Source organism: Panthera uncia, chromosome B4 (assembly GCF_023721935.1).
Source record: "Panthera uncia isolate 11264 chromosome B4, Puncia_PCG_1.0, whole genome shotgun sequence".
Lineage (NCBI taxonomy): Eukaryota > Metazoa > Chordata > Mammalia > Carnivora > Felidae > Panthera > Panthera uncia.
In genome coordinates, this window is record NC_064809.1 from 41,580,222 (window position 1) to 41,607,778 (window position 27,557).

Genomic DNA, 27,557 nt, shown 5'->3' on the forward strand with positions numbered 1-27,557 from the left:
TCAATAGAGAGCATTATGAGTATATAAACACCACATATAAAACACAAGTTGATACAGCCTCGAATATTTCCCAGCTTAAAACCAAAAATGCAGCATGTGTAGCTGAGAGATGCAGGCACAAATTGAGGGTTAGATGTTTAGGGACTGGTACTTTTTTCTTTAAAAAAAATGTTTTTTTTTAAGTTTATTTATTTTGAGAGGGAGAGAGAGAGAGTGCGGGGGAAGGGCAGAGAGAGAGGGAGAGAGAATCCCAGGCAGGCTCTATACTATCAAGCACAGAGCCCGATGCAGGGCTTGAACTCATGAACCTGTGAGATCAGGACCTGAGCCAAAATCAAGAGTCTGACACTTAACTGACTGAGCCACCCAGGCCCCCCCCTCTCTTTTTTTTCTTACGGGAAGTAGGATTTATTGATGGGCATGAATAAGGAGGGGGTAGTGCTGTTGGGGTTCTCAAGAGTGCCGAGCTCACCATTTGTTCAGGGAACCATGATTAGGGATGCGTGTGACCCCGCAGCCATTCTGGGATGAGCCACTTTTAAGCCCCCATGTCTTCAAATTCATCCACATTAAACTTAGGAAAGCCCCATTTCTTGGAAATGTGGATCTTCTGGCGGCCTGGAGACTTGAACTTGGCCCTTTCTAGGACCTCAATCACATGCTTCTTGTTCTGCAACTTGGTACAGATGGACACGATGACTTGGCCAGTGTGGACCCTGGCCACCGTGCCCTGGGGCTGCCCAAAAGCACCCAACATACCCGTCTGGAGTTTGTCAGCCCCAACGCAGGAAACATCGTATTGATGGGGATGATGGAGAAGAGCGGAGTCAAACGTGGATGTGTTGGCTTTTCACCATGTACCTGTTGGCACAAATAAGGGCAGCCTCCAGGGCTGCAGAGGAGAGCTTCTCGTATTCATCTGACCCCATGCGGCCTTACAGTGGGAACTCATCCACTTTTGTCTTCTTCCACTTCCGGTCAAAGATTTGGATTTTGGCATCGGGCGCCTCTGCAGAAAGGGGACTTTAAACACGACTTGTTCTTTTTTTTTTTTTTTTTTTTTAATGTTTATTTATTTTTGAGACAGAGAGGGACAGAGCATGAGCAGGGGAGGGGCAGAGAGAGGGAGACACAGAATCTGAAGCAGGCTCCAGGATCTGAGCTGTCAGCACAGAGCCTGATGCGGGGCTCGAACTCACGAACTGTGAGATCATGACCTGAGCCGAAGTCGGAGGCTTAACCAACTGAGCCACCCAGGCGCCCCTAAACACGACTTGTTCTTACAATATCAGTAACACTGGGCGGAGCAGTGGCCCATAGCAACTTCAGAGGTGGGCTGAAAAAAAAGAGAGAAACTGGTACTTGTTGATAAAATCACATTAATTTTTTTTTTAATGTTTATTTTTGAGAGAGAGAGAGAGACAGACTGGGAGTGGGGGAGGGGAAGAGAGAGGGAGGCGCAGAATCTGAAGCAGGATCCAGGCTCTGAGCTGTCAGCACAGAGCCCGAAGCGGGGCTCGAACTCACAGACTGCAACATGATGATCGGAGCCGGAAGTCAGACATTCAACCGACTGAGCCACCCAGGCGCCTCGATAAAATCACACTATTTCCCAGCAATTCAGATTGCTCATTTATGGTGTAGGGTGATGATCAAGTGAGGTAATACATTAAAAATTGTCTACATACATCTACATAAATAATACATAAAAATTCTATATACAAGCTAGTCTAATACTTTGAAAAATGTTGATGTTGTTCTTAAGTTTTTCCACTCATGACGTTCTGCCGATAGGTAACACAGAAAAGACAAGCACCCTAAATATTCAGCATCTAAGGAACAAAAAAAGACAAAATTATTAATTCTATAGTGCGATTAATAAACGTTTAATGGCCATAGTTATATATTTGATAATATGACTCCATTGCAAATGCAGTCATTGCAATATGGATTTTTGTGTGTTGAGCAGAATAACAAATAGGACAAGGACAATCAATGATTCTCTGTGTCACTGGCTGGAACGTGAAAAGTTTTATTTATTTTTTTTTAAGTTTATGTTGAGAGAGAGGACTAGAGAGCACGAGCAGGGGAGGGGCAGAGATGGGGGGAGGAGGCAGGAGGAGGGGAGAGAAATCCCAAGCAGGCTCCATGTTGTTAGCATGGAGCCCGACTCAGGGCAGGATCTCAGGAAACCTGAGATCATGACCTGAGCTGAAACCGAGAATTAGATGCTTAACCAACTAAGCCACCCAGGCACTCTCCCCTCCTCTGCTTTTTTTTTTTTTTTTTTAACATGTATTCTTACTTTATTAAATCTTACTAGTATTCTTTAATGAAAAACACACAAATGAGTAGGCTACATTGAAGAAATCTTATTTTTTTTTAACGTTTTTTTATTTTTTTTTATTTTTTTATTTATTTTTGAGACAGAGAGAGACAGAGCATGAATGGGGGAGGGGCAGAGAGAGAGGGAGACACAGAATCCGAAGCAGGCTCCAGGCTCTGAGCCATCAGCCCAGAGCCCGACGAGGGGCTTGAACTCACGGACCGTGAGATCGTGACCTGAGCTGAAGTCGGACGCTTAACCGACTGAGCCACCCAGGCGCCCCAAGAAATCTTATTTTTATAACAGGGATAAGAAGCCTTTAAGATGCTTCCAGGTATTATCTTCAGTAATGCTTCTTATCTTTATTCTGGGACTCCAGGTCATATTCAGCCCCTACAGCTACCACAAATGCAGCAAATCCCTATTTGAATCCTTGTAATAATGCACCAGCAAAGGAAACATTGTTTGCAAAGCCACTCATGTATCTCCAAGTTTCATTGCGGCCCAATGGCTCCCTTAGCCCTTGTTCTGCCAGCTTGTTTTGGACCGTTTCTAATGGTGTCCCTTTTATCTTCCATTATTTATAATCTGGAAGTTCTAGTTTACTATGATCATGTCCTTGGGCCATATCTGACGGCAATCTGACCTCTCACGACATCCAGTATTCAACCCTGTAGTCGGAACCAAGTGGGAATGGTGGAACATGAAAAGTTTATGGGAAATCCAATAACTATGGAAACACAATCTGTCTCTAAAAGTCAATAAATTCCTTTTTTTTACTTCCTTACAACCAAGTATTCTACATATAACACATTCTTACCTCTTAGGTCTCTTCTTATGTTTCCTCTTGTACATCACTTTATTGTATTTCTTCCTCCTTTTATGAAACCACTGCTTTATCTGCAAAAAAATAAGGTGGGGAGGTGATGAATCAAGGAATAAGGTATTGGCCTGTCTGGGTAAAAATACTCCACAGGTGACTCTGTCAAGGAAGAAATATGTTGTCATACCTGTTTTACTGTCATATTAAATTCAAATGCAAGTGATCGGCTATCTCCCGTTGTGGGGCATTTGTTTAACTTAAATGTTGCCCAGAGAGTGTCCATGAGGGGCTTACTGACTAATCTTTCCTGGGGATGTTGTTCTTCATTTTCTTCTTCCATTTCTTGTTCTTCTTCCAGTTTCTCTTCTAGTTCCTCCTTTTTTTCTTCCCCTTCTCTTTCTTTCCATTTTTTCTTTCCCTTTCGTTCATCATCACTATGGTTCCTATTTGATTGTTCTGGGTTTTGATCGCAAAGCACATCTGGTTCTTTCTGTATAGCAAAATCTGTGAAATAAAATCAAACTGCAGCTAAATTTGACTTTTAGATCATAGTCAACATTCTTCAGTGTGAGACTATATATTTGATTTTCATAAAATATGAGTGTTGTACATTGTTGGAAAAAAGAGAGAAAAGAAAAAGTCAAGTTATGAAAATCAGTGAAGATTTTCATAAAAATATCATTTTAAAAATGATTTACTTTTGGCGGTGCCTGGGTGGCTCAGTTGGTTAAGTGTCCGACTTTGGCTCATATCATGATCTCAGGGTCCATGAGTTCGAGCCCTGCATCGGGCTCTGTGCTGGCAGCTCAGAGCCTGGAGCCTGCTTCAGATTCTGTGTGTGTCTCTCTCTCTGTCCCTCCCCCACTCATGCCCTCTCTTTCAAAAATGAATAAACATTAAAAAATTTTTTTAATAATATCCTTTTGGATTTAAATATACACTGAGTATGGAAAGGGGCTATGTATTGAAATTAACAATCCCTTTGTTATGTTAAAAAATAAGTTATCTTGATATAAATAAGTTACGAATGACCTTATTTAAAGAACTATTCAGGTTTTTTTTTTTCCTCTTATGAGAGTTTTGGTAAAATATACAATCTTTAGAAATTTGTTCATTATGTTTTGGTTTTCCTAGGATTGTTATTATTATTATTTTTAAAAAAATTTTTAATGTTTATTTATTCTTGACAGAGAGAGAGTGAGACAGAGCATAAGCAGGGGAGGGGCAGAGAGAGGGGGAGGAGACACAGAATTTGAAGCAGGCTCCAGGCTCTGAGCTGTCAGCAGAGAACCAGATGCGGGGCTCAAACTCACGAACCATGAGATCATGACCTGAGCCGAAGCTGGACGCTTAACCGACTGAGCCACACAGGTGCCCCCCTAGGATTGTTATTATTGATAATGATTATGATTATGATTATTTTAAGTAAGCTCTACACTCAATGTGGGGCTTGAACTCCCAACCCTGTGATCAAGAATTGTATTTTCTGGTGGTGCCTGGGTGGCATAGTAGGTTAAGTGTTCGACTATTGATTTTGACTCAGGTCATGATCTCATGGTTCATGAGTTCGAGCCCCGGATTGGGCTCTGCACTGGTAGGATGGAGCTTGCTTGGGGTTCTCTCTCTCTACTCTCTCTCTGCCCCCCTCCTTACACATTCTCTTTCTCACTCTCTCTCTCAGATAAATAGGTAAACTTAAAAAAATAACAAAGACACATAAGAAAAAGAACATAATTAGAAACACAATAGAAAGCTGGGGCGTCTGGGTGGCGCAGTCGGTTAAGCGTCCGACTTCAGCCAGGTCACGATCTCACGGTCCGTGAGTTCGAGCCCCGCGTCAGGCTCTGGGCTGATGGCTCAGAGCCTGGAGCCTGTTTCCGATTCTGTGTCTCCCTCTCTCTCTGTCCCTCCCCCGTTCATGCTCTGTCTCTCTCTGTCCCAAAAATAAATAAACGTTGAAAAAAAAAAAAAAAAAAAAAAAAGAAAGCAATAGTAATTAAGACAGTAAAGTATTATTGTACAGATGGACCAATTAACTCCTGGAACTGAAAGGGAGTCTAGAAACAGATCCATGGATATAATCAAAAGTTGATATATGATAGAGGAGAACTATAGGTCAGTAATAAGCTATTTAATAAATACTGCTAGAAAAGATTGATAAAATTTATATTAAAAATTGTAACTGCTGGGGCACCTGGGTGGCTCAGTCAGTTCAGCATCCAACTTCGGCTCAGGTCATGATCTCGCGGTTCGTGAGTTCGAGCCCCATATCGGGCTCTGTGCTGACAGCTCAGAGCCTCCAGCCTTCTTCGGATTCTGTATCGCCCTCTCTCTGCCCCTCCCCTGCTCGCCCTCTATCTTTCCCTCCCTCAAAATAAATAAACATTAAAAAAAAATTATAAGAAACTGCTATTCACCAAAGATCTTAGAAATAACATGGAAAGCCATAAATCTAGGGAAATTTTTTGTAACAGATAACTGACAAATTATTGGTATCTACAATGTACTAAGAATTCCCATTAATTAATAAGTAAAAGAAAAGCAATCCAACAGAAAAAAAAAAAAAGTAGAGTGGGGGCAAGAGTCAGAATAGCTCTAAATGGCCACTATTTTAGAAAGAATTTTAACCTCAATAATAGTCAAGATGAAGATAAGAATGAAATGTCATTTTGTACCCACATGAGAGGCAGAAATGAAGAAATCTAATAATACCAAGTGTTAGTGGTGGATTGACAAAACTTAAAAAAAATTTTTTTAATGTTTAGTCATTTTTGAGAGAGAGAGAAACAGAGCAAGCAGGGGAGGGGCAGAGAGAAAGGGAGACACAGAATCGGAAGCAGGTTCCAGGCTCTGAGCTGTCAGCACAGAGCCTGAGGGAGGGCTTGAACTCACGAACCGCAAGATCATGACCTGAACCAAAGTCGGTGCTTAACCAACTGAGCCACCAGGTGCTCCCGAAAACTTTTTTTTAAAGGAACATTTGTATATTTTGGGTGAAAGTGTATAAATCCGAGTTGCTTAGAAAACAATTTAACACATTTTTAGAAAAGTATACATTCTCAGGGCACCTGAGTGGCTCAGTCAGTTGACTGTCTAACTTTGGCTCAGGTCATGATCTCGCAGTTGGGGAGTTCAAGCCCCACATAGGGCTCTGTGCTGACCGCTCAGAGCCTGCAGCCTGCTTCAGATTCTGTGTCTCCCTCTCTCTCTGCCCCTCCCCCGCTTGTGCTCTGTCTCTGTCTCTCAAAAATGAATAAATGTAAAAAAAAAAAAATTAAAAAAAATAATGTAATAGCATTGACTTAAAAAACAGAAGTGGAAAAAAAATTAAAAAAAAAAAAAAAACAGAAGTGGAAATAATCCAGTGTCCATTGTCAGAATGAAGTTAATGAATTAAAGCTACATCCAACTAATTTTAGAAACATAATTTTGAGTAAAACAACAAGTCAAAAGTACATAGTAATTAATATTTTTTTAAAGCTCAAAAAACACGTAATATTATTGAAGGGTGCATAAATATGTGATAAAAATTATAAAACTAAGGCAATAATATAATTCAGGAAGATGGTTGGAAAAACAGCATAGGATAGAGGAGATATACATATAAGTAGATGAAATGTAGGGGTAATGCTATACTTATATTGGTAAATGTTATATTACTATATTATTTAATACATAGTATATATTAATATACAGTTTTATAAAATATATTGTTTTTTGTTGGTTGGTCCTTTCGTGTTCATGTCATTAATTTCCTTATAAATTAAGTATATATCAAATATGTTTTTGCATATTTCAAGCATTACATATTTTTTAATGTTTTATTTATTTTTGAGAGAGAGAGAGAGAGAAAGAGAGAGCGCAAGTAGGGGAGGGACAGGGAAAGAGGGAGACAGAGGATCCAAAGCAGGCTTCCGGCAGTGAGCCTGATGTGGAGCTCGAACTCACAAACCACAAGATCACGACCTAAACCAAAGCTGGACGCTCAATTAACTGAGCCACCCAGGTGCCCCTTAGCCTCCTTTTTTATACGGTAATAGTTAAAAACCTAAATCAATCATTAATCATAGGCTCATCCCTTTTACTTTGGTTGGATTTAAGTTCTTCTTAAAACTACGTGAGAAAAACATATATTCAAATGACATCTCTTATACCCTGTTGGTGAGAGTCCAAACCAGTAAAAATCTTTTTGAAAGGAATTTGGAAGTACCTGACAAGGTGTAAAATGTACAGACTTTGATCCAGCAAATTCAAGAAATACTTGCTCCTTAGCATAAAATTGTATGTAAAAAGATGTTTATTGTAACATCCTTATGGTAAAAGGATTGTTTATTATAGGTAATGTTATTTTTTTTAATGATTTTAAAATTTTTGAGTAATCTTTCCATCCAAAGTAGGGCTCACACTCACAATCCCAAGATCAAGAGTCGCATTCTCCACTGACTGAGCCAGCTGGGTGCCCCAGTAATGTAATTTATTTTATTTTATTTTATTTTTTAATTTTTTCTTTTTTAACATTTATTTATTTTTGAGACAGAGAGAGACAGAGCATGAACGGGGGAGGGGCAGAGAGAGGGGGAGACACAGAATCGGAAGCAGGCTCCAGGCTCTGAGCCATCAACCCAGAGCCCGACGCGGGGCTCCCACTCACGGACCGCAAGATCGTGACCTGAGCTGAAGTCGGACGCTCAACCGACTGAGCCACCCAAGCGCCCCATGTAATTTTTTTTAAACTAATGTTCATCAATGGACGAATGCTGAAGTTTTTTGTTTGTTTGTTTATTTATTTATTTTGAGAGAAAGAAAGAGAGAGGGAGCACAAACAGAGGAGGGACAGAGAGAGAGGGAGAAAGAGACAATCCCAAGCAGGCTCCACACTGTCAGTGCACAGCCCGGTACAGGGCTCAAACCCACGAACCGTGAGATCACGACCTGAGCTGAAATCAAGAGTCTGATGTTTAACCGACTGAGCCATCCTGGCGCCCCAGTAATGACTTTCTATGATTTGCTTATAGGCACAAGAATGATTAAGAATGGAATAAATGATAAGGAACGATTTGCTTATTATTTGATTTCTACTTAATTTGTACTTACTCCAACTTGGTGATTTTGTGAAGTTGTCACCAGCTTCCAGCCCTCGCTGATGTAGGCTCATGATTGTTTTGTTTGTCTCCTAGATGCTCTGCTTGATGTTTAGAGATAAAACAATTCTCAGCCCCAGACAATTTTATCTAAGAGAAGTCCTGAAAGAGATAAAAAAGTGTATTGTTGTAGGAACACACTCAAAAGCTCTTATAAATAAATGACTGCATTTGCTATTTTTCAGAATGTTTCTAAAAAAAATTTTTTTTTAATGTTTATTTATTCTTGAGAGAGAGACATAGAGCATGAGGTGGGGAGGGGCAGAGAGGGAGAGAGACACACAATCGGAAGCAGACTCCAGGCTCTGAGCCATCAGCACAGAGCCCAACGCGGGGCTCCAACTCATGAACGGCGAGATCTTGACCTGAGCCAAAGTTGGACGCTTAGCCAGCGGAGCCACCCAGGTGCCCCCAGCATGTTTTTAATTTGAAAAAAAAAAATCATTAAACTTACGGAGTTCACAACTTGAACCTCATTGCTCTGTTTTTGTTCAAAATACAGAAAACAAAAAAGAATTATTAGAGAATAAAAATATGTCCAAGTAGCATGCTTGCTACGAAAATAAACCAATAAATAAAATACAGAGAATTTTTTTTATGCCTAAAATTTGAGTGACCACTAGTACGGGATTGGTTGCAATGACTCCTAATTTCAATATATCTGAAAGCGTTGTTTTCCCACGTTTTGATCTCTCAAGCAAACGTAAAATGTTATCTTCTGATAATTCACAAGAGACAGTAAATATCTCCTTGAAGATTTTGGGCGCCATTATAATTTAGCAAACTAAACTTTTATTATTTTTCTCCCAGCAGCCTCTGACACCTGTTTCAACATTTGCATTTCCCATTCCCCAGGCCTCCCAGTTTCCAAACAACCCTGTATCCATCCTGGAGGGCACTGTTCAAACCCAGACCTTATTTTGCTTTAGTTTTTGCAATTAATGATCTTGTGACTGTGGGCAATTTACTATCCCTCTCTGTGTTTAGTCTCCTTGGCTGAAAATCGGCCCCATACGATTGTTGTGAGGTCCAAGAGTGCTAAAAACAGGACCAATGCTCAGAATTCAATAAACTCTGGCTTTTATTGTTGAAAGCGATAGATCTTTACAGGTCTCTGGTGCTTGGGTGATACTGATGCGGTGTGTGTAACTTGGTGGTACCTGCCATTGCCAAGTGCCCTGGATCATTCCTGCTCTTGGCATCTTCTGTTTCTGGTATCGTAGGCTACCTTTTGCCCTTTTGCTTCCCAAACACCGGCTTTCATATATAGAAACTTAACTACTTTAGTTAGAAAAAGAAATGTGCAGGGGTGCCTGAGTGGCTCAGTCAGTTGACTGTGTGACTCGTGGTTTCGGCTCAGGTCATGATTTCACGGATCGTGGGTTTGAGCCCTGCATTGGGCTCTGTGCTCACAGTGCAGAGCCTGCCTGGGATTCTTTCTCTCTCTCCATCTTTGCCCCTTGGTCTCTCTCTCTCTCTCTGTCTCTCAAAATAAGTAAATAAACTTAAAAATAAAAAATAAATAAAGGGCACTATCTCTAAAAAAAATGTGCAAAGAAAATTTAGGAATAGGGTTATAATGCTAGCAAAATAGAATCATTAATGAGAAAAACTACATCTAGAGAGAAGGTTCAAGTTTAGGGATAAGACGTATGTCATTTACCAAGACGCAAAAAAATAGATTTTCTGGGGACTCATTTAATAATTTTCCTTCTTATTAAATTTTACATGCTGAAATTTCTCCTAGGGTGCCTGGTTGGCTCAGCCCAAAGAGCATGTGACTCTTGATCTCTGGGTTGTGAGTTTAAGCCTCACATTGGGTATAGAGATTACTAAAAAAAAAATAAACTTAAAAAAAATTTCTCTTATTGTGAGATTTTTTCATTTATGCAAGTCTTTTTAAAACAATTTTTTTGATGTTTATTTATTTTTGAGAGAGACAGAGCATGAGCTGGGGGGGAGGGCAGAGAGAGAGGGAGACACAGGATCTGAAGCAGGCTCCAGGCTCCGAGCCCTCAGCACAGAGCCCAATGTGGGGCTCAAACTCATAGACTGTGAGATCATGACCGGAGCCACAGTCGGATGCTTAGCCAACTGAGCCACCCAGGTGCCCCTCGTTTATGCAATGATCTTACTGGTCCACATACTTTTTTTCAACTGAGTATTTGTAGATAACTCTTACATATAAGGAAGCAATGAATCCAGATTCCCTAGGCTCTATGCCAGATCTACTGGATCACATGATCTTATAAAGTCTTATCTAGATGAACACTCTTATTTTTTTTTTAATGCCCTCTTTATTTTTTTTAAGTAAACTGTCCCCAATGTGGGGCCCACACTCACGACCCCAAGATCAAGTGTCGTACGCTGTACTGACTCAGCCAGCCAGATACCCTGTGAAGTCCTTTTTAAACAAAATTTTGATTGTATGGCCACCATTTAAAAAAATCAAGAGATTTGGGGTGCCCGGCTGGCTCAGTTGGTAGAGTATGTGACTCTTGATCTTGAGGTTGTGAGTTCAAGCCCCGTGCTGGGTATAGTGATTACTTAAAAATAAAATCTTTAAACAACAACAACAACAAGAGATTCAACATCAAAATTTAAATTTCTAGATTAAAAAAAATCTGAAATCAGTGGTCCTAAATTTTCATGTCATCAACAATTGGCTGTATCTTGTCCTCTTTAGATGGATTCTGCTTTCTCTAATTAACTGGAGTCCACACCACCTGCTTAATTTCACCTGCCAACCACTGGCAGGCAGAAAAAAAAGAAAAAAATAACACATACACTCATTCTCCATTTCTGACTCAGAAGATCATATATTTTTATATAATAAAACCGCTCTTCCCATTTAACTGTTCAGCTCTGCTGTGGTCAAACTTACACTCTGTTATTACTAAAACCCATAACTATTTTGATTTTTTAAAGCAGGCTCCATGCTTAAGGTGGCACTTGAACTCATGATCCTGAGATCGAGAGTCACATGTTTTACTGACTGAGCCAGCCAAGAGCACCTAAAATCCACAACTATTCGAAAAATTTTGCTTTTCACTGAGGATCTCTGGCTACAAATGGCTGCAATAGGGAATACCACTGTCAGGCTAGTAGAATCTTGGAGATTTATGTTTGGTTTTGTTTTCACTTGCTTTTCCTCCACAAAATTCCAAAATCAAGGTTTATCTAAGGGGGGATGGAACAAAGAAAACAAAAACAGAGGACTTGAGAACATGCAAGGGGGCGCGGATCAGATGTTGGAGAACAGAGAGTGCCACTGAAAGAATGCAAGCACATAGATCCTAGCTTTTATCCACAGTTCTATCCTAGTCCCCGACAGATGATAGATAGATGGATGATAGATCGGTAGACAGATGATAGATAGATGATAGATCAATACATCTATAGATAGATCGATAAATTGATAGATGATAGATCGCTAGATGATAGATCGCTAGATGATAGATCGCTAGAGCAATAGATCAATAGATCAATCGATAGATGATAGATAGATAGGAGCAGTCCAAACTTGCACTACTGGTAAGATTTGTAGTTAGGATTTAAACTCTGATCTGCCAAGCTAAAAAAAAAACACACACACAACCAAAACACTTCATGTATTATACTATGGAATATCATGCACCAATGAAAAAGTATTAAGTAGATCAATAAAGACTAACATGGGGGCGCCTGGGTGGCGCAGTCGGTTAAGCGTCCGACTTCAGCCAGGTCACGATCTCGCGGTCCGTGAGTTCAAGCCCCGCGTCAGGCTCTGGGCTGATGGCTCGGAGCCTGGAGCCTGTTTCCGATTCTGTGTCTCCCTCTCTCTCTGCCCCTCCCCCGTTCATGCTCTGTCTCTCTCTGTCCCAAAAATAAATAAAAAACGTTGAAAAAAAAATTAAAAAAAAAAAAAGACTAACATGGAAAGATGTTCCAGGTATATTTGAAATAAAAGAACCACTTCAAATGAACACATAAAGTAGAACAGATTTCTTGGAGAGAAAAACAAATCTTATACATTGCACATAACCAAAGGGCTTCACCAGGGAAATACCAACTTTTAAATAATAATTGAATACTTGCAAACTCGTCCCCAAAAAACCGAAGAGAAAGGAACACTTCCCAACTCATTCTATGAGGCCAGTATTAATTACCCTGTGTTATCAGTCGGGGTTTAGCCAGAGAAACAGAACCAGGAGGGGATCTATATCAAGAAACTTATTATAAGGAGTTGACTCACATGATGGTGGGAACTGTCCAGGTAAGTCTGAAATCCTTTGGGCAGTTGTCAGAACAGCCGTCAGAAGCTGCTGTCCACAGGCAGAATTTGTTCTCTTCAGGGAAGCTTCAGCTGCACTCTTAAAGCCTTAACTGATGGGGGCCCTTGGGTGGTTCAGTCGGTTGAGCAACCGACTCTGGATTTGGGCTCGGGTAGTGATCTCTCAGTTCGTGAGATTGAGCCCTGTGTCAGGATTCTCTCTCTCCTTCTCTTTCGGCTCCCCTTCCTCTCTAGGTAAACACTAAAAAAATAAAAACAAAAACAAAAAAACCCAAAAAACAAAAGCCACACACCTTAATTGATTGGATTAGGCTGAATTAGGTGTACTCAGGCCTAAGGTTATGGTAGGATAATCTTCCCTACTTTAAGTCAACTGATGAGAGATTTTAACTGCATCTAAAAGATACCTTAAAAATACCAGCAATCCCTACATTAGTGTTTGATTGGGTAACCGGGGTCTGTAGCCCAGGCATGTTGCACAGAAAACTGACCATCACACCCTTATGCCAAAACCAGACAGGGAGATCAAGAAAAGAAAACGATTGACTAACAAACTTTATGAATAGCAGACACAAAAATCTTCAACAAAATGCTGGCGATTCAAAGCCAGCAATGTATAAAAAGGATTATACACTGTGACCAAGTGGGATTTATGGCAGAAATGTGAGGTTGGTTCCATATTGCGAAAATCCATCAGTGTAATGCCTCAGTAGAATAGAGGGAAAAAACCATATGAACATCTCAATAGAGGCAGGAAAAACTTTCTCTAAAAGTTAAACGTACAGTCACCAGATGACCCAGCAATTTTTCTCTTAGGTACTCTATGCAAGAGATATGAAAACATATGCCCACACAAAAATTTGTTATGTGAATGTTCATAGCAACAATGCTTATAATAGCCAACGAGTAGAAACAATTGAAATGTCCACCAACTGGTGAATAAGTGAAATATAGTGTATCCATACAATGGAATATTATCTAGCCACAATTGAAGGATAAACTATTAATTCATGCTCAGTGTGAATGGATCTTGAAAATATGCTGAAAGAAGCCAGACAAAAAAGGTCATATACTATATGATTCTATGTATATGAAATATCAAGTACAGGCAAATCTACAGAGGCAGAAAATAGATTAGTGGTTGTCAGGAACTAAAGTAGGGCAGAAGGGGAAATGTCTGATAATAGGCTTTTCTTTTTACTTTTTTTTAATTTTACTTTTTTATTTTTTTAATATATGAAATTTATTGTCAAATTGGTTTCCATACAACACCCAGTGCTCGTCCCAAAAGATGCCCTCTTCAATGCCCATCATCTCCCCTCCCCTCCCTTTTTTTTTTAAATTTAGTTTATTTACTTTGAGAGAGACAGAGACAGCATGAGTAGGGGAAGGGCAGAGAGAGAAGGAGGCAGAAAATCCCAAGCAGGCTTCACACTGTCAGTGCAAAGCCCGACATCGGGCTCAAACTCCCCATCCGTGAGATCATGACCCGAGCCAAAACCAAGAGTCGGATGCTGAACCGACTGAGCCACCCGGGTGCCTCTAACAGGCTTCTTTTTAAGGTGATAAAAATGTTCTGGGATTAAATAGTGGTGATGGTTGTACAACATCGTGAATGTACTAAGAAACCACTGAATTTTACACTTTAAAAGAATGAATTCTATGGTTTGTAAGTCATATCTCAATTTTTAAAAGCACTCACATAGGATTTTAGACCATACTATAGTTAAATGGCTTAGATGCATTAAAAAAATAACTGAAATTGAAATTCAATGTACTAACTCTTTTTAAAAAAAAAAAATTTTTTTTTAACGTTTATTTATTTTTCAGACAGAGAGAGACACAGCATGAACGGGGGAGGGGCAGAGAGAGAGGGAAACACAGAATCGGAAGCAGGCTCCAGGCTCTGAGCCATCAGCCCAGAGCCCGACGCGGGGCTCGAACCCGTGGACCGCGAGATCGTGACCTGAGCCGAAGTCGGACGCTTAACCGACTGAGCCACCCAGGCGCCCCATTGTACTAACTCTTTTAAAACTTGCAACTTCAAATTTGTGGGATTCAAATCAGTAGTTACATCATTTTCCCCATTACTTCCACCCACAATATAAACATGCTGTAATTATTATCAGGTTAGAAAAACAAAAACACATCTCTCTTGAATCACACATCCCTCTATTGCTTCTGCCCCATTTCTGTATTTTCTCTTTAATTTTTTTAAATGTTTTTTTTAATTTTTTTTTAACGTTTATTTATTTTTGAGACAGAGAGAGACAGAGCATGAACAGGGGAGAGGGAGACACAGAATCCAAAACAGGCTCCAGGCTCTGAGTGGTCAGCACAGAGCCCGACGCGGGGCTCGAACTCACGGACTGCGAGATCATGACCTGAGCCAAAGTCGGCCGCTTAACCGACTGAGCCACCCAGGCGCCCCAAATGTTTATTTTTGAGAGAGAGAGAAGGAGAGAGGCAGAGTGTGAGCGGGGGAGGGGAAAGAGAGAGGGAGACAAAGAATCCGAAGCAGGCTCCAGGCTCTGAGCTGTCAGCACAGAGCCTGACACAGGGCTCAAACTCATGAACTGTGAGATCATGACCTGAGCATAACTGACTGAGCCACCCAGGCGCCCCTATAGCAAAACTCTTTTAAAAAGTTCTCTATGTTTGCTGTTTGCATGCTGGTGATTTTTTTCCTCCTCTTTCTCTCTTGAATTTACTCCAATCAGGCTTTCCCATCCAACCTCCACAGATATTCCTCTTGTCAAAGTCATGAGTTAATAATGCTAACATTGCCAAAATCTAATGATCCATTACCAATCCCCATCTTACTTGAAGTATCAGGAGCTTTCGAAGTATCAGGAGTCTTCCCTACTTTGAAAAAGCTTTCTTCTCATAGTTTCCAGGACACCATCGTTTCCTGAGTTTCCTTCTATATCCACGGCTGCTCCTTCAAAGTTTTCTTTGTTCCTTCTCTTTCCTCCCACCTCTCCCCAGCCTTGGTTCTGTCGAATCACTCAAGATTAAATCCCTCAATCTCTTCTCTCCTATATATATATATACCGAGGGTCCTAGCCTCGGTAATCCAATCTCAAAGATTATCCACCCAAATGCTAATCACTGCCAGATTATCTCTAGGCTCATATATCCAACTCTCAATTCGGTATTTCTGCCTGGATGTCTACTAGGTAGCTTAAGTCAAACCTAAAATTCCCAGACTCGGGGTGCCTGGGTGGCTCAGTCAGTTAAGCGTCCGACTCTTGGTTTCTGCTCAGATCATGATCTCACAATTCGTGAGTTCGAGGCCCAGGTCAGGCTCTGTACTGGCAGTGTAGATCCTGCCTGGGATTATCTCTCCCTCCCGGAGCCCCTCCCTCGAGCATGCTTGTGCTCGTGTTCTCTCTCGGTCTCAAAATAAAAGTAAAACATACATTTTTTTAAAAAGTAAAATATAAATTAGACAATACCATTTCATTACTCAAAACTTGACAATGCCTTTCTATTTCTTTCAGAGTAAAAGCCGAAGACTTTATAACGGCTTATAAAATCCTATAAGATTTGATCTCTTGCTACCTTTTAGATTTCTAGTAACCCTTCCCTTCACTCTCTTTGCTCCATTCCCTTTGGTTGCCATGCTTTTTAGTAAACAAGCCAAGCACAGTCCCAGTTTAGCCTCTGAATGTGGTATTTCCTCTGCCTAGAAAGGTATTTCTCCAGAAAAAAAGCACAACTTGTTCTTCTCCCTTCAGTTTACCCTCCAAGTGCATTTACTGGGGAGGCGGTGACCAGACATGAGATTTGAGTCAGTATTTGATAAGTGGAAACTACTGGGGAGTTTTAATCTGAGTTGTGATCAAGTAAAATTTAAATTGGGAAATTGATTACAGATATTCCAAACTGGAGACCTGTCAGAAGGCTTTTCCAACTCAGGCTAAGGATTTTGTGCTAAATAGTTAAGATTACCAAACGCCATTGAAGGGTTGTAAATGATGAAAGAAACTACAGAGTAAAGAATAAGTTTGGAATAAGGACTATTAGAGACTATTCCCTAGTAGTAGAGATTACAGTGATAATGGTGACCAGAACTAAGGTAGGTGTCATCTGTATCTTGGACGTCAATAGGCCATTAGAAGGAACAGCCAGTGATAAAGGAGGCAAAGTACATAAACAAGTTAAAGAAAGAATGAAGGGGCGCCTGGGTGGCTCAGTCGGTTAAGCGTCCAACTTCGGCTCAAGTCACGATCTCACAGTTCTTGGGTTCAAGCCCCGCGCCGGTCTCTGTGCTGACAGCTCGATCCTGGAGCTTGCTTCAGATTCTGTGTCTCCCTTTCTCTCTGCCCCTCCCCTGCTCACACTGTCTCTGTCTTTCTCTCTCAGAAATAAATAAACATTAAAAAAAAAAGAAGAAAGCATGCATTTCCAATAGGTATATGAAAAATGTTCGATTTGGGGCGCCTGGGTGGCTCAGTCGGTTGAGCGTCCGACTTCGGCTCAGGTCACGATCTCGCGGTCCGTGAGTTCGAGCCCCGCGACGGGCTCTGGGCTGATAGCTCGGAGCCTGGAGCCTGCTTCAGATTCTGTCTCTCCCTCTCTCTCTGCCTCTCCCCCATTCATGCTCTGTCTCTCTCTGTCTCAAAAATAAATAAACGTTAAAAAAAAAAAAAGAAAAATGTTCGATTTAATCAAGATGCAAAGAAACTAAATCTTAAACAATGAGATTTATGCATATAGATGTGAAAAATATTATTTGCAGTATGATGCAAGTTTTGTTGAAATTTTGTGAATATAAATATTTATTCAGCACTAGCCCCGTAGATGGCAAATATGTGTATGAGCAATCTAGAATATGTGCCAAAATGTTAAAGTAGTTTTGTTTTGTTTTTTTCTGGAAGATGAGAATGGAAATGATTCTTTTAATATTTTTATTGTTTTGCTTGTTTCTATTTATTAAAATTTCTGTGGGGTGCCTGGGTGGCTCACTCAGTTAGGGTTGTGACTCTTGATTTTGTTTTAGGTCATGATCTCACAGTTCGTGAGTTGGAGCCTTGCATCAGGCTCTGCAGTGACAGTGTGGTGCCTACTTGGGATTCTCTCTGTCTCTTTCCCTCTGCCCCTCCCCTGCTCACTCTCTCTCTCTCTCTCTCTCTCAAAATAAATAGATAAACTTAAAAAATAAATAAATAAAATTTCTGCAACGTGCAAGACCACTGGTATAATAAAAATAAATAGAAAAAAGTTGACTATGCATTCAGTGTACCCACTTGTCCAATCTTGGAGAGTTTCAAGGGAAGGAACGAATTAGATTTTTTTCTTTTTAGCTACGTAGTTAGTTTCCCAGCAAACAAAGGGTATAATTAAGTTGTTTTGAGTGGTATGGAAATGGTCTCTGATTCGATCTCTGGCTTAGTTGGTAAAGCGACCGACTCTTGACTTCAGCTCAGGTCATGATCTCACGGTTGGTGAGATGGACCCCCACGTTGGGCTCTGCGCTCACAGTGCAGACTGCTTGGGACTCTCTCTCTCTCTCTCTCTGCCCCTCCCCAGCTCCCGTGCAAGCACTCACACGCTCCCTCTCTCAAAATAAATAAATAAACATTAAAAAGAAAAAAAAAAGAGAACATTTGGAAACTATAATAAGGCAATGTCAACCAAAATACTGTGCATTGGGGCGCCTGGGTGGCTCAGTCGGTTAAGCATCCGACTTCGGCTCAGGTCATGATCTCGCGGTCCGTGAGTTCGAGCCCCGCGTCGGGCTCTGTGCTGACAGCTCAGAGCCTGGAGCCTGCTTCGGATTCTATGTCTCCCTCTCTCTCTGACCCTCCCCCTGTTCATGCTCTCTCTCTCTCTCTGTCTCAAAAATAAATAAAACATTAAAAAAATTAAAAATAAATTAAAAGACCCCAAAATACTGCACATTGATCAATTTTACCTACAACGGTGGCAATATGTCACCTGATGCCAATCTTTCCAAAGCGAGTCTGAAAATTTCGGGCTTAAACTTTGAATTGGTAATAACCATGAGTTTTCAAGTCAGACAAGAGTACAGCCAATTCAGGTGGGGTCTTTGAAGGGATGTTTCAGTAGGCAAAAACTGCTTGCTTTTAACAAGGCCGTGTGCACCACGGAAGCTATGAAACATTTCTCTGCGTCTTGTTTCACCTGTGCCACCGTTTGGAAGACAGAAGGGAAGCGGCACATTTCTGTAGAAAAATAATTTAGAAAATGCTACCCACTTCTATGGGCAATTGCTGAAAGAGGAGGCTGGTGGAACAGGCTGGGAGATTTACCAAATGCATTTCTTTCTGTTACTCCTAAAGGCATTGAAGAGGCACGGACTGTGAGCTAAAGCAAAACATCTGAGTATGTCTGTAGGCAGTCTTCCCAGAATGCCCTTCTGGCATGACTGCCTCGCACTCTACTGGACAATGTGGTGAATGCGGGCTTTCGCTGGTGTTTGCTGGAAAGAGCCAGACACTTTTGCGACCGGATGCTCTGGACTCACAGAAAACTACTTGTGATGTTGTGATTTATAATAAAAATGTGTATTTGGTCTTCATCCTGTTCCAGGCCCAGAGCTCCTAAAAAAACCTTGTAATTTCCTGGTGAGAGATTCAAAGGTGTCTTCTGTTGTGGTAAAGAGGTGACTTGGAATGTCTCTAAGTAACCGGAAGATGGGGCTGGTTGCCAGGGGAGCCAACCACATGATTTAGAGGGTTGAAACTTCCAGTCCCAACCCCTGACTGACCTCCAGGGAAGGGAGAGGGACTGGCGAATCAGTTCGGTTATCAATAGCCAATGATTTGATAAATCATGCCTATGGGATGAAGCCTCCATCAAAACCTTAGAGGACGGGGTTTGGAGAGCTTCGGGGTTGGTGAACCAGAACCAGGGGCCCAACATGTGCCACCCTGTTGGGCTCCAAACCCACTGGGACAGAGTAGGCAAAATATATAAACAAGTTAAAGAAAGGATGCATGGCCAATGGGCATATGAAAAATGTTCGATTTGATCAAGATGCAAAGAAACAAAATCTTAAATAATGAGACATATATATATAAACATGAAGAATATTATTTGCAGTATGATGCAAGTAATGGCCCCCTTTGTCTGGGGTCTCGCCATCTGTATCTCTTCATCTAGCTGCTGATTTGTATCCTTTAATATCCTTTATAATAAGTCGGTAATCTAATAAATAAACTGGTTTCCTAAGTTTTGTAAGCAACTCTAGCAAATTAATCGAAGCCAAAAAGGGGGTCATGGGAGCCTCCTATTTGGAGCCAGCTGGTCAGAAGCACAAGTAACAACCTGGATTTGTGATTGGTACTCGAAAGAGGAGCAGTCTTATGGGACTGAGTCCTGAACTTGTAGAATCAGATGCTATGTCTGGGTAGCTGGTATCAGAACTGAGTTGAGGGGCGCCTGGGTGGCTCAGTCGGTGAAGCATCCAACTTTCGCTCAGGTCATGATCTCACAGTTTGTGAGTTCGAGCCCCACATTGGGCTCTGAGTTGACGGTACAGAGCTTGGAGACTGCTTCGAGTTCTGTGTCTTGCTCTCTCTCTGCCCTTCTTCCACTCCCACTGTGTTTCTCTCTCTCTCAAAAATAAATAAACATTAAAAAAAATTAAAAAAAAAAAGAACTGAGTTGAATTATAAGATAACTAGCTGATGTTCAGAGACTTGCTTGGTGTGGGGGAAGAAACCTCACCCATCAGAACTGGTGTCAGAATTGTACTATGTATGCATTTTTAGTGTTTAATGTTAATTCTGTGTACTCATTTGCACACATGAAACCAGAGGGAATTTAAACTTGTGGACTGCATGATAGATTTTGTGAGAACATTCTCAGGTGGCAAGTTTAAAGTTTTTTTTTTTAATTTTTAATTTATTTATTTAAAAAAAATTTTTTTTAACGTTTATTTATTTTTGAGACAGAGAGAGACAGAGCATGAGTGGGGATGGGGCAGAGAGAGAGGGAGACACAGAATCTGAAACAGGCTCCAGGCTCTGAGCGGTCAGCACAGAGCCCGACGCGGGGCTTGAACTCACGGACCGTGAGATCATGACCTGAGCTGAAGTTGGACACTTAACCGACCAAGCCACCCAGGCGCCCCTTTATTTTTTTATTTTAAAGAGAGAGAGGGAGAGAGAGTATGAGTGGGGGAGGGAAGCAGAGAGAGAGAGAATTTTGTTTTACACATTTTTTTATCCTGTTTATTTTCGAGAGAGAGAGTGCACATGGAGAGGGGCAGAGAGAGAGAGAGAGAGAGAGAGAGAGAGAGGTTCTGAAGCTGGCTCTGCATCAATAACAGACCATGTGGGACTGGAACCCACTAACAGTGAGACCATGACCGGAGTTGAAGTCAGATGCTTAACCAACTGAGCCACCCACGTGCCCCGAGAGAGGGAGAATCTTAAATAGGCTCCATGCTCAGCATGGGGCCCAACACGGAGCTCGATCCCACGACTCCGGGATCATGACCTGAGCCAAAATCAAGACTCAGACGTTCAACTGACTGAGCCACGCTGGTGCCCTTCAGATGTCAAGTTTAAAGGTATAACACTAAATACATTGTAATCAGATAGAAATTTGAGTTTCCTCTCTCCCTCTCTCTCTCTTTTTGAGTTTTATTAGAGGTCCCCAAAGTTATGAACAGGATGCTCTGTATAAAACATGCTAAGAGATTATGAAACAGATTTTGCTATTAGTGGTTTATCACCCACCTGAAGTGTTTCTGAGGCAAGGAAAATGATCAAGAGAGATAATCAAATTTCTCTAAAGAGAGTTGGTGATTGGCCGTGCTAGCCTTCTCTGTCCCACACTCCAGCCTCACATTCTGGTGGAAGAAATGGTTGCCACTTTGTCAGTCTCAGTCAAGTGAAGAGAATTTCTCAGAGTCATTCACAGAGCTTGACTTTTGTCAATACACAGGGACTGGCACCTGACTTCAGCTTGGGAATGTCTAAATGTGAGAGGCACAATTGGGAGCTGTCCATGGTGGTCAGAAGGTTTTACGGGTAGAGCTTTCACTAACAAGCAGATCAGATCAGGAGTATGTAAGCCATAAAAATAACATCTGACAGAGTCTGGATTTGGTCTATCATGCAGGGTCACTTCTTATGGCTTCCCAGGTCATCTATCCTAGCAGTCTTGAAAGGGACACCGACTACCAGAAGATTGGTGCGGAGGAGGGAGTCCCACGGGACAGGTGTAAGAAGTGTAGCCCTCCTTAAGAAAAATCATGGAAAAGGCACTCAGGGAGAGAGATTGTAAAAACCAACAGAGGGGCGCTTGGGTGGCTCAGCTCATGATCTCATGGTTCATGAATTCGAGCCCTGCATCGGGCTTTCTGCTGCCAGTGCAGAGCCTGCTTCCCCCTCTCTCTCTGCTGCTCCTTTGCTTGTACTCTCTCGCTCTCAAAAACAAATAAACATTAAAACAACAACAACAACAACAACAACAGAAAATGTCTTGGGAAAACAATCCAGAAGTATGATCTCTGCCTTGCCTGAAAGGCACATTTGGCATTGTTGCAATCATACCAGTAATGGAGGACTTTGTCCTTTTTCTTTAACCTGCCTGTCATCTAGCTGAGTCAGACCCTGTCAGGCTGGGGATGTGCAAGCACTCTCATGAGGTTTTTAACCATTTCAGTGATATATTTGAAATTGTTTTTGATTAGAGAAGGAGCTTCACTCCATGGCTGAGCAATCTGTTATTTGAAGAACATGTTAAATCCTAGACAAATAACTCTTCTGACAATCTTGTCACTAATTTAATTTTTTTTTAACACTTATTTATTTTTGAGACAGAGAGAGACAGAGCATGAATGCGGGAGGATCAGAGAGAGAGGGAGACACAGAATCTGAAACAGGCTCCAGGCTCTGAGCCGTCAGCACAGAGCCCGAACTCACGAACCGCGAGATCATGACCTGAGCCAAAGTCGGACGCTCAACCGACCGAGCCACCCAGGCGCCCCTTAAGTCACTAATTTAAATGGCAGTTCCTGGGACCACCTAGGTGTCTCAGTCAGTCAAGTGTCCGACTCTTAGTTTCAGCTCAGCTTCGTGGGTTCTAGTTCCGCGTTGGGCTCTGTGCCGACAGTGCAGAGCTCGCTTGGGAGTCTCTCTCTCTGCCTCTCCCCTGCTCACACTGTCTCAGTCTCTATAAAAATAAATAAATAAACTAAAAAAAAATTACATGAAAGTACAAACTTTGAGGTCCAAAATCTTTGAGGATACAACTAGATAACATATTTGGAGATAGTTTCCTTTTCTGGTCCTGTGCCTATGCTTGCGATCTTCCAACAGTCATCTATGCTGCATGGTAAGATTAAGGAATCAACTAACTTCACAAATTTGATGCTTTGTTAATTATGCTGAAACTTGTATAGTGACAAACTTGTAAAAGCCAATAGAAATTCTGGATTTTCAGGAGTTACTTCCAGGTGAAAAGTAATGAATCATCATCATCTCTACCTCAACTAGCCAATGAGTTCCTTTTTTTTTTTTTCCTATCTAGGCAGTTGCTTTTTTCAAATTATATTTTCTTTTTTTTTTTTTTAAGTTTATTTATCTGTTTTGAGAGAGAGAAAGAGACAGTAGGGGAGGGGCAGAGAGAAAGGGAGAGAGAGAATCCCAAGCAGGCTCCTTGCTATCAGTTCGAAGTCTGACATGGGGATCAAAGCCACGAACAGTGAGATATGGCCTGAGCTGAAATCAAGAGTCAGATGCTCGGGGTGCGTGGGTGGCTCAGTCGGTTAAGCTCATGTCATGATCTCACAGTTTGATGGTTGAAGCACCATGTCGGGCTCTGAGCCATGGTCCAGCTCAGAGCCTGGAACCTACTTTAGCTTCTGTATCTCCCTCTCTCTCCATCCCTCCCCTGCTCACACTCTGTGTCTCTCTCTCTCTCTCAAAAATAAACATAAAAAACAAAAACAAAAACAGAGAGAGAGAGAGACGCTCAACCCACTAAGCCACCCAAGTGCCCCTCAAATTGTATTTTCAAGCCCAAACTTGTCCTTCCAGGGCACGTGTCTGTCTCCGTAGGTGAAACATGTGACTTTTAATCTCAGGGTGGTGAGTTCAAGCCCCACACTGGGTACGAAGCCAACTTAAAAACAAAACAAAACAGAAACAAAAAACCAAAACACTTGTCCCTCCAACCTCCCACGAAAACCTGGTAAAAACTAAACTGTTGTGATTGAAGTATGAAAGTTGGCTAGAGACCCTTGGAACTCCTAGGCATCCTAGAGGCATAGTTAAATTACAGAACTGACGTTTGCAATGAACTAATGCTTATTTTTTCCTGACCTGTGCTGAGGGGGAGCATCAGACACTCTGGAGCAGTATCATGAGTGTTCTTTTTTATGCATTTAAGTTAAAATATCTATTGTCTTCTAGGGAAACTGTGGGGACTATCTTAGCCCTCTAGGGTATAGACACTAAATAAACCCAGTTCTACTTAATGGTTTGTTATTTGGGAGAACTTACTTAGACAGTGGGACATGGGGTTGTCTCTATTCTCCATATCTTAAAAAGGGGTATTCTCTCATAGTCCCAAGTGTTAGATTTTGCTGAAGGCAGAGTATAGATGCAAGGTTTCCTTCACTCACATTATACTCCAAAATATGGCATGTTGGTATATTGAATATTCTAAGCTGAACTGGTTTGAGAAAACTACAGAAGCAGTAAGGTCACTCTGACCTCCCCCACTTTCCTTTTCTCCTGAAATAGGCCAAAAAAAAAAAAAAAACAAAAAACCCTCATGGGAAAGGTGCCTTCCCTATACCCAAAGGGGGAAGAAAAAAAACCATCCTTATCTCTGGAGACAAAGAGGCACCAAAAAGAATCCTAACAAACAGGCCTGGCTGAGTTTCTCCCAGTTTACTACAATTACCTCATAATCTTTGACAGGTCATATTTCTTCTCAACCGTCTACTTTTCATCACACCAGGCATAAAAATACTCAGGTTTAACTATTTCTTTAGGGTCTTCATTTTCTTATGGACTCGCCGGTGTCATGTAAAACTTAAATGCGGATGCGTTTGTTCCCTATTAATCCGTCTTCGTTAGGTTGATCTTCAGACCCAGCCAGGGACCCCAGGGAGTTAAGGAAAACTTTTTCCTCCCCTACATTCTCTAAATCAGACTGCAAACTCCTTCCTGTACTTGAAAGCAGCTTTGATCCACATGCAGTAACGGAGAGGGGAAGAAAGCTAGTTCCGTTTAATTGCATTTTGCCTATAGTCCTTGGTAGCTGAAACCAGGCTGCACATTGTGGACTTAGAAGCCAAGAGCTTCGACATTTTTGTAGTCTGATTTTGCCATGCCAGTCTAAGTAAATGAACTGGCACTGAGGGGACACACAGAAGGGACACGTCTGTTGATTTTTTGCCTATCATCCTACCGCGGCGGAGCTAACGTTGGAGTTCTTTGGCTTCTAGCTTGATGAAGGATGGTTCCGCCAGCGGAAACAAAATTTTAGAGAGAAATAGGTGTGTGAATTAGTTAGTTTGCAGATACAAATGAGGACCTATCACTGCCACTTGAAGATTCGACCTTAAAGGCCTTAGGAAAGGTTGGAGCTAGAGAACGCGGGAGCCTGAATCATCACGGCACTGAGATGACTTGTTTGGATGAGACACAACCAGGAACTGCTTAAAACAGCAAATGGATTTTCTGGAGTTACTTCAGGGTGAAAAAAGTAACAATCCATCACCATCTACATCTCAACTAGCGAATGTCTCCCTCCTTTTCTTCCCCCCCCCCCCCCCCCATCTATGAATTTGGGGTTTTTTTTCCAGTTATCTTTTCAAGGTCAAAACTTATCCCCCCAACCCCCCATGAAAATCTGATTTTTGAGAAGATGGATATTTGGGGAACAATAGAATTAAAGGGGAAGAAATCAATCAGCTGTATGATGATGATAATCGCTGACTGTCTTTTCTTTCATTTTTTCTTTTTTTAAATTTAAGTAATACCTGCACCCAACATGGGGCTTGAACTCACAGCCCTGAGACAAAGAGTCTCACGTTCTTCCAACCGGGCCAGCCGGTATCCACCTGACAATCTTAATGTAAACATCTTCTGTGGCATTGGGGGAAAATGGACAAGGAAATATGGATAACGCTTGTCAGAAGTTTGGGCGGAAAAAGGAGAGAGACAGATGAAGCTGTTGTTAGAGCAAGTTAGAGCAAGTTTAAAGGAAATAGAAAAAGGCAGAAATCATCTCTGGACAAGGAAAAATAAAAGTTAAGGGCTCAGGTGAGTGGTTGGCCTTGAACAGAAGGAAGAAAAGGAGGAGTCCTTCAGCCTTTATATTAGACCCCAGAAGTGACAGATACCAGGTAACTTTGTTGGGGGTGGGTGGGTTGAGGAAAGTCATACTTAGTGGCCTTATTTTTTGTCAATGAGCAAGGAGAGAGGATATCTGCTTACAGAAAGTGGGGCAGGGTTCCATGGGTGACATGAGGATTAATGAATAACAATATTAACTGTTTTTGAATGTTTGCTATTTATTAATTTTTTAATGTTTATTTTTGAGACAGAGAGAGACCGCGTGAGCAGGGAGGTGCAGAGAGAGAGGGAGACACAGAATCTGAAGCACGTTCCAAGCTCTGAGCTGTCAGCACAGAGCCTGACGCGGGACTCGAACTCACGAACTGCGAGATCCTGACCTGAGCCAAAGTTGGAGGCTTAACCAACTGAACCACCCAGACACTGTTGAATGTTGGCTATTTAATAATATGCTATTAGGGGCGCCTGGGTGGCTCCGTCGGTTAAGCGGCTGACTTCAGTTCAGGTCATGATCTCACGGCTCATGAGTTGGAGCCCCACGTCGGGCTCTGTGCTGACAGCTCAGAGCCTGGAGCCTGCTTAGGATCCTGTATCCCTCTCTGGCTCTGCCCCTCCCCCTCTCATGCTCTCTCTCTCTCTCTCTCTCTCTCTCTTTCTCTCTCTCAAGAATAAGGAAACGATGGAGGGGTGGGAGGGAGGGGAGGGTGGGTGATGGATATTGAGGAGGGCACCTGTTGGGATGAGCGCTGGGTGTTGTATGGAAACCAATTTGACGATCAATTTCATATTAAAAAAAAAAGAATAAGGAAACATTAAAAAAATTTAAATAATATTCTATTAAAATAAGAATATTACATGGTTTTATTTAACACTTCAAATAACCCTATGAGATAGAAACTATGAAAATCCTCATTTTGTGAATGAGGAAGCTTAAGCTTAGAGCACATCAGTCGCTTGTCTTAGGTCACGGTTCAGGAAGTGGCAAAGCCTGGAGAGGAAGAAGGGCTATCTGACTCCAAATTGCAGAAGTAATAATGTCATCCAGGAAAGCTAAAGGGATCATCCCCGGGGCGGGGGGGGGGGGGTATCTGAGAACCATGATTACCTCGCTGCTTGAGAATAATAACCATCTGTACTTAATACATTAACAGAAGGCTTGCATTTCCAGAGTGAAAAAGAACAGGACCGATAAGTGACACAAGGAGATGAGCCGGGACAGTTCCAGACAAAATGCAGATAAGCAAACCTTCGAAAATCTCTGTAGGACCCATTTATCGAAAGGACAAGTCCGCTTAGCAACAACCTGGTTAAAGGGGGGAGGCAGAGGTTTCGTGTAGAAGTTCTAGTACTTTTTCCTTCTTGCAAACGCTCCTTCTGTTGGAGAGGAACAGACAAACGAAATGAGATTAGCAAAACCCTTTGGCAAAATTCCCTACCACCCCCTACTTCCATCACCTCCCCACCCAGCCTACCCCTCCACCTCTACCCCACCGGTGGTTCTCAAACTTTTGCATGCATAATAATCCCCAGGAGTCCTTGTTAAAACCGAGGCCCCTGGGGGCCATCCCCAGAGCTTCTGATTCAGTAGCTCAGGGGAGAGGCTCAAAAATTTGCCCGTTTGAGAAACTCACTGGTGAGGCCAAGCGGCTCCTCCGGGAACACACTTGGAGAATCACTTGTTTCACATCACATGCTTAGCTGA

General features: G+C 41.8%; 1 protein-coding gene and 1 pseudogene across 1 annotated transcript in view; both read right to left on the reverse strand.

Annotated features, from left to right (window-relative positions):
* Positions 1-364: 364 nt before the first annotated feature.
* Positions 365-1,539, reverse strand: LOC125919797 (60S ribosomal protein L10-like; annotated as a pseudogene).
* Positions 1,540-1,825: 286 nt separating this feature from the next.
* NANOGNB (NANOG neighbor homeobox) overlaps positions 1,826-27,557 on the reverse strand; it is a 49,888-nt gene continuing 24,156 nt past the window's right edge. The window contains exons 3-5 of the mRNA XM_049626655.1: positions 3,337-3,653; positions 3,147-3,226; positions 1,826-1,832 (exon numbers count right to left, since the gene is read on the reverse strand). Coding sequence (XP_049482612.1) covers positions 1,826-1,832; positions 3,147-3,226; positions 3,337-3,653 — 404 coding nt within the window. The remainder of the gene's footprint in view (positions 1,833-3,146; positions 3,227-3,336; positions 3,654-27,557) is intronic.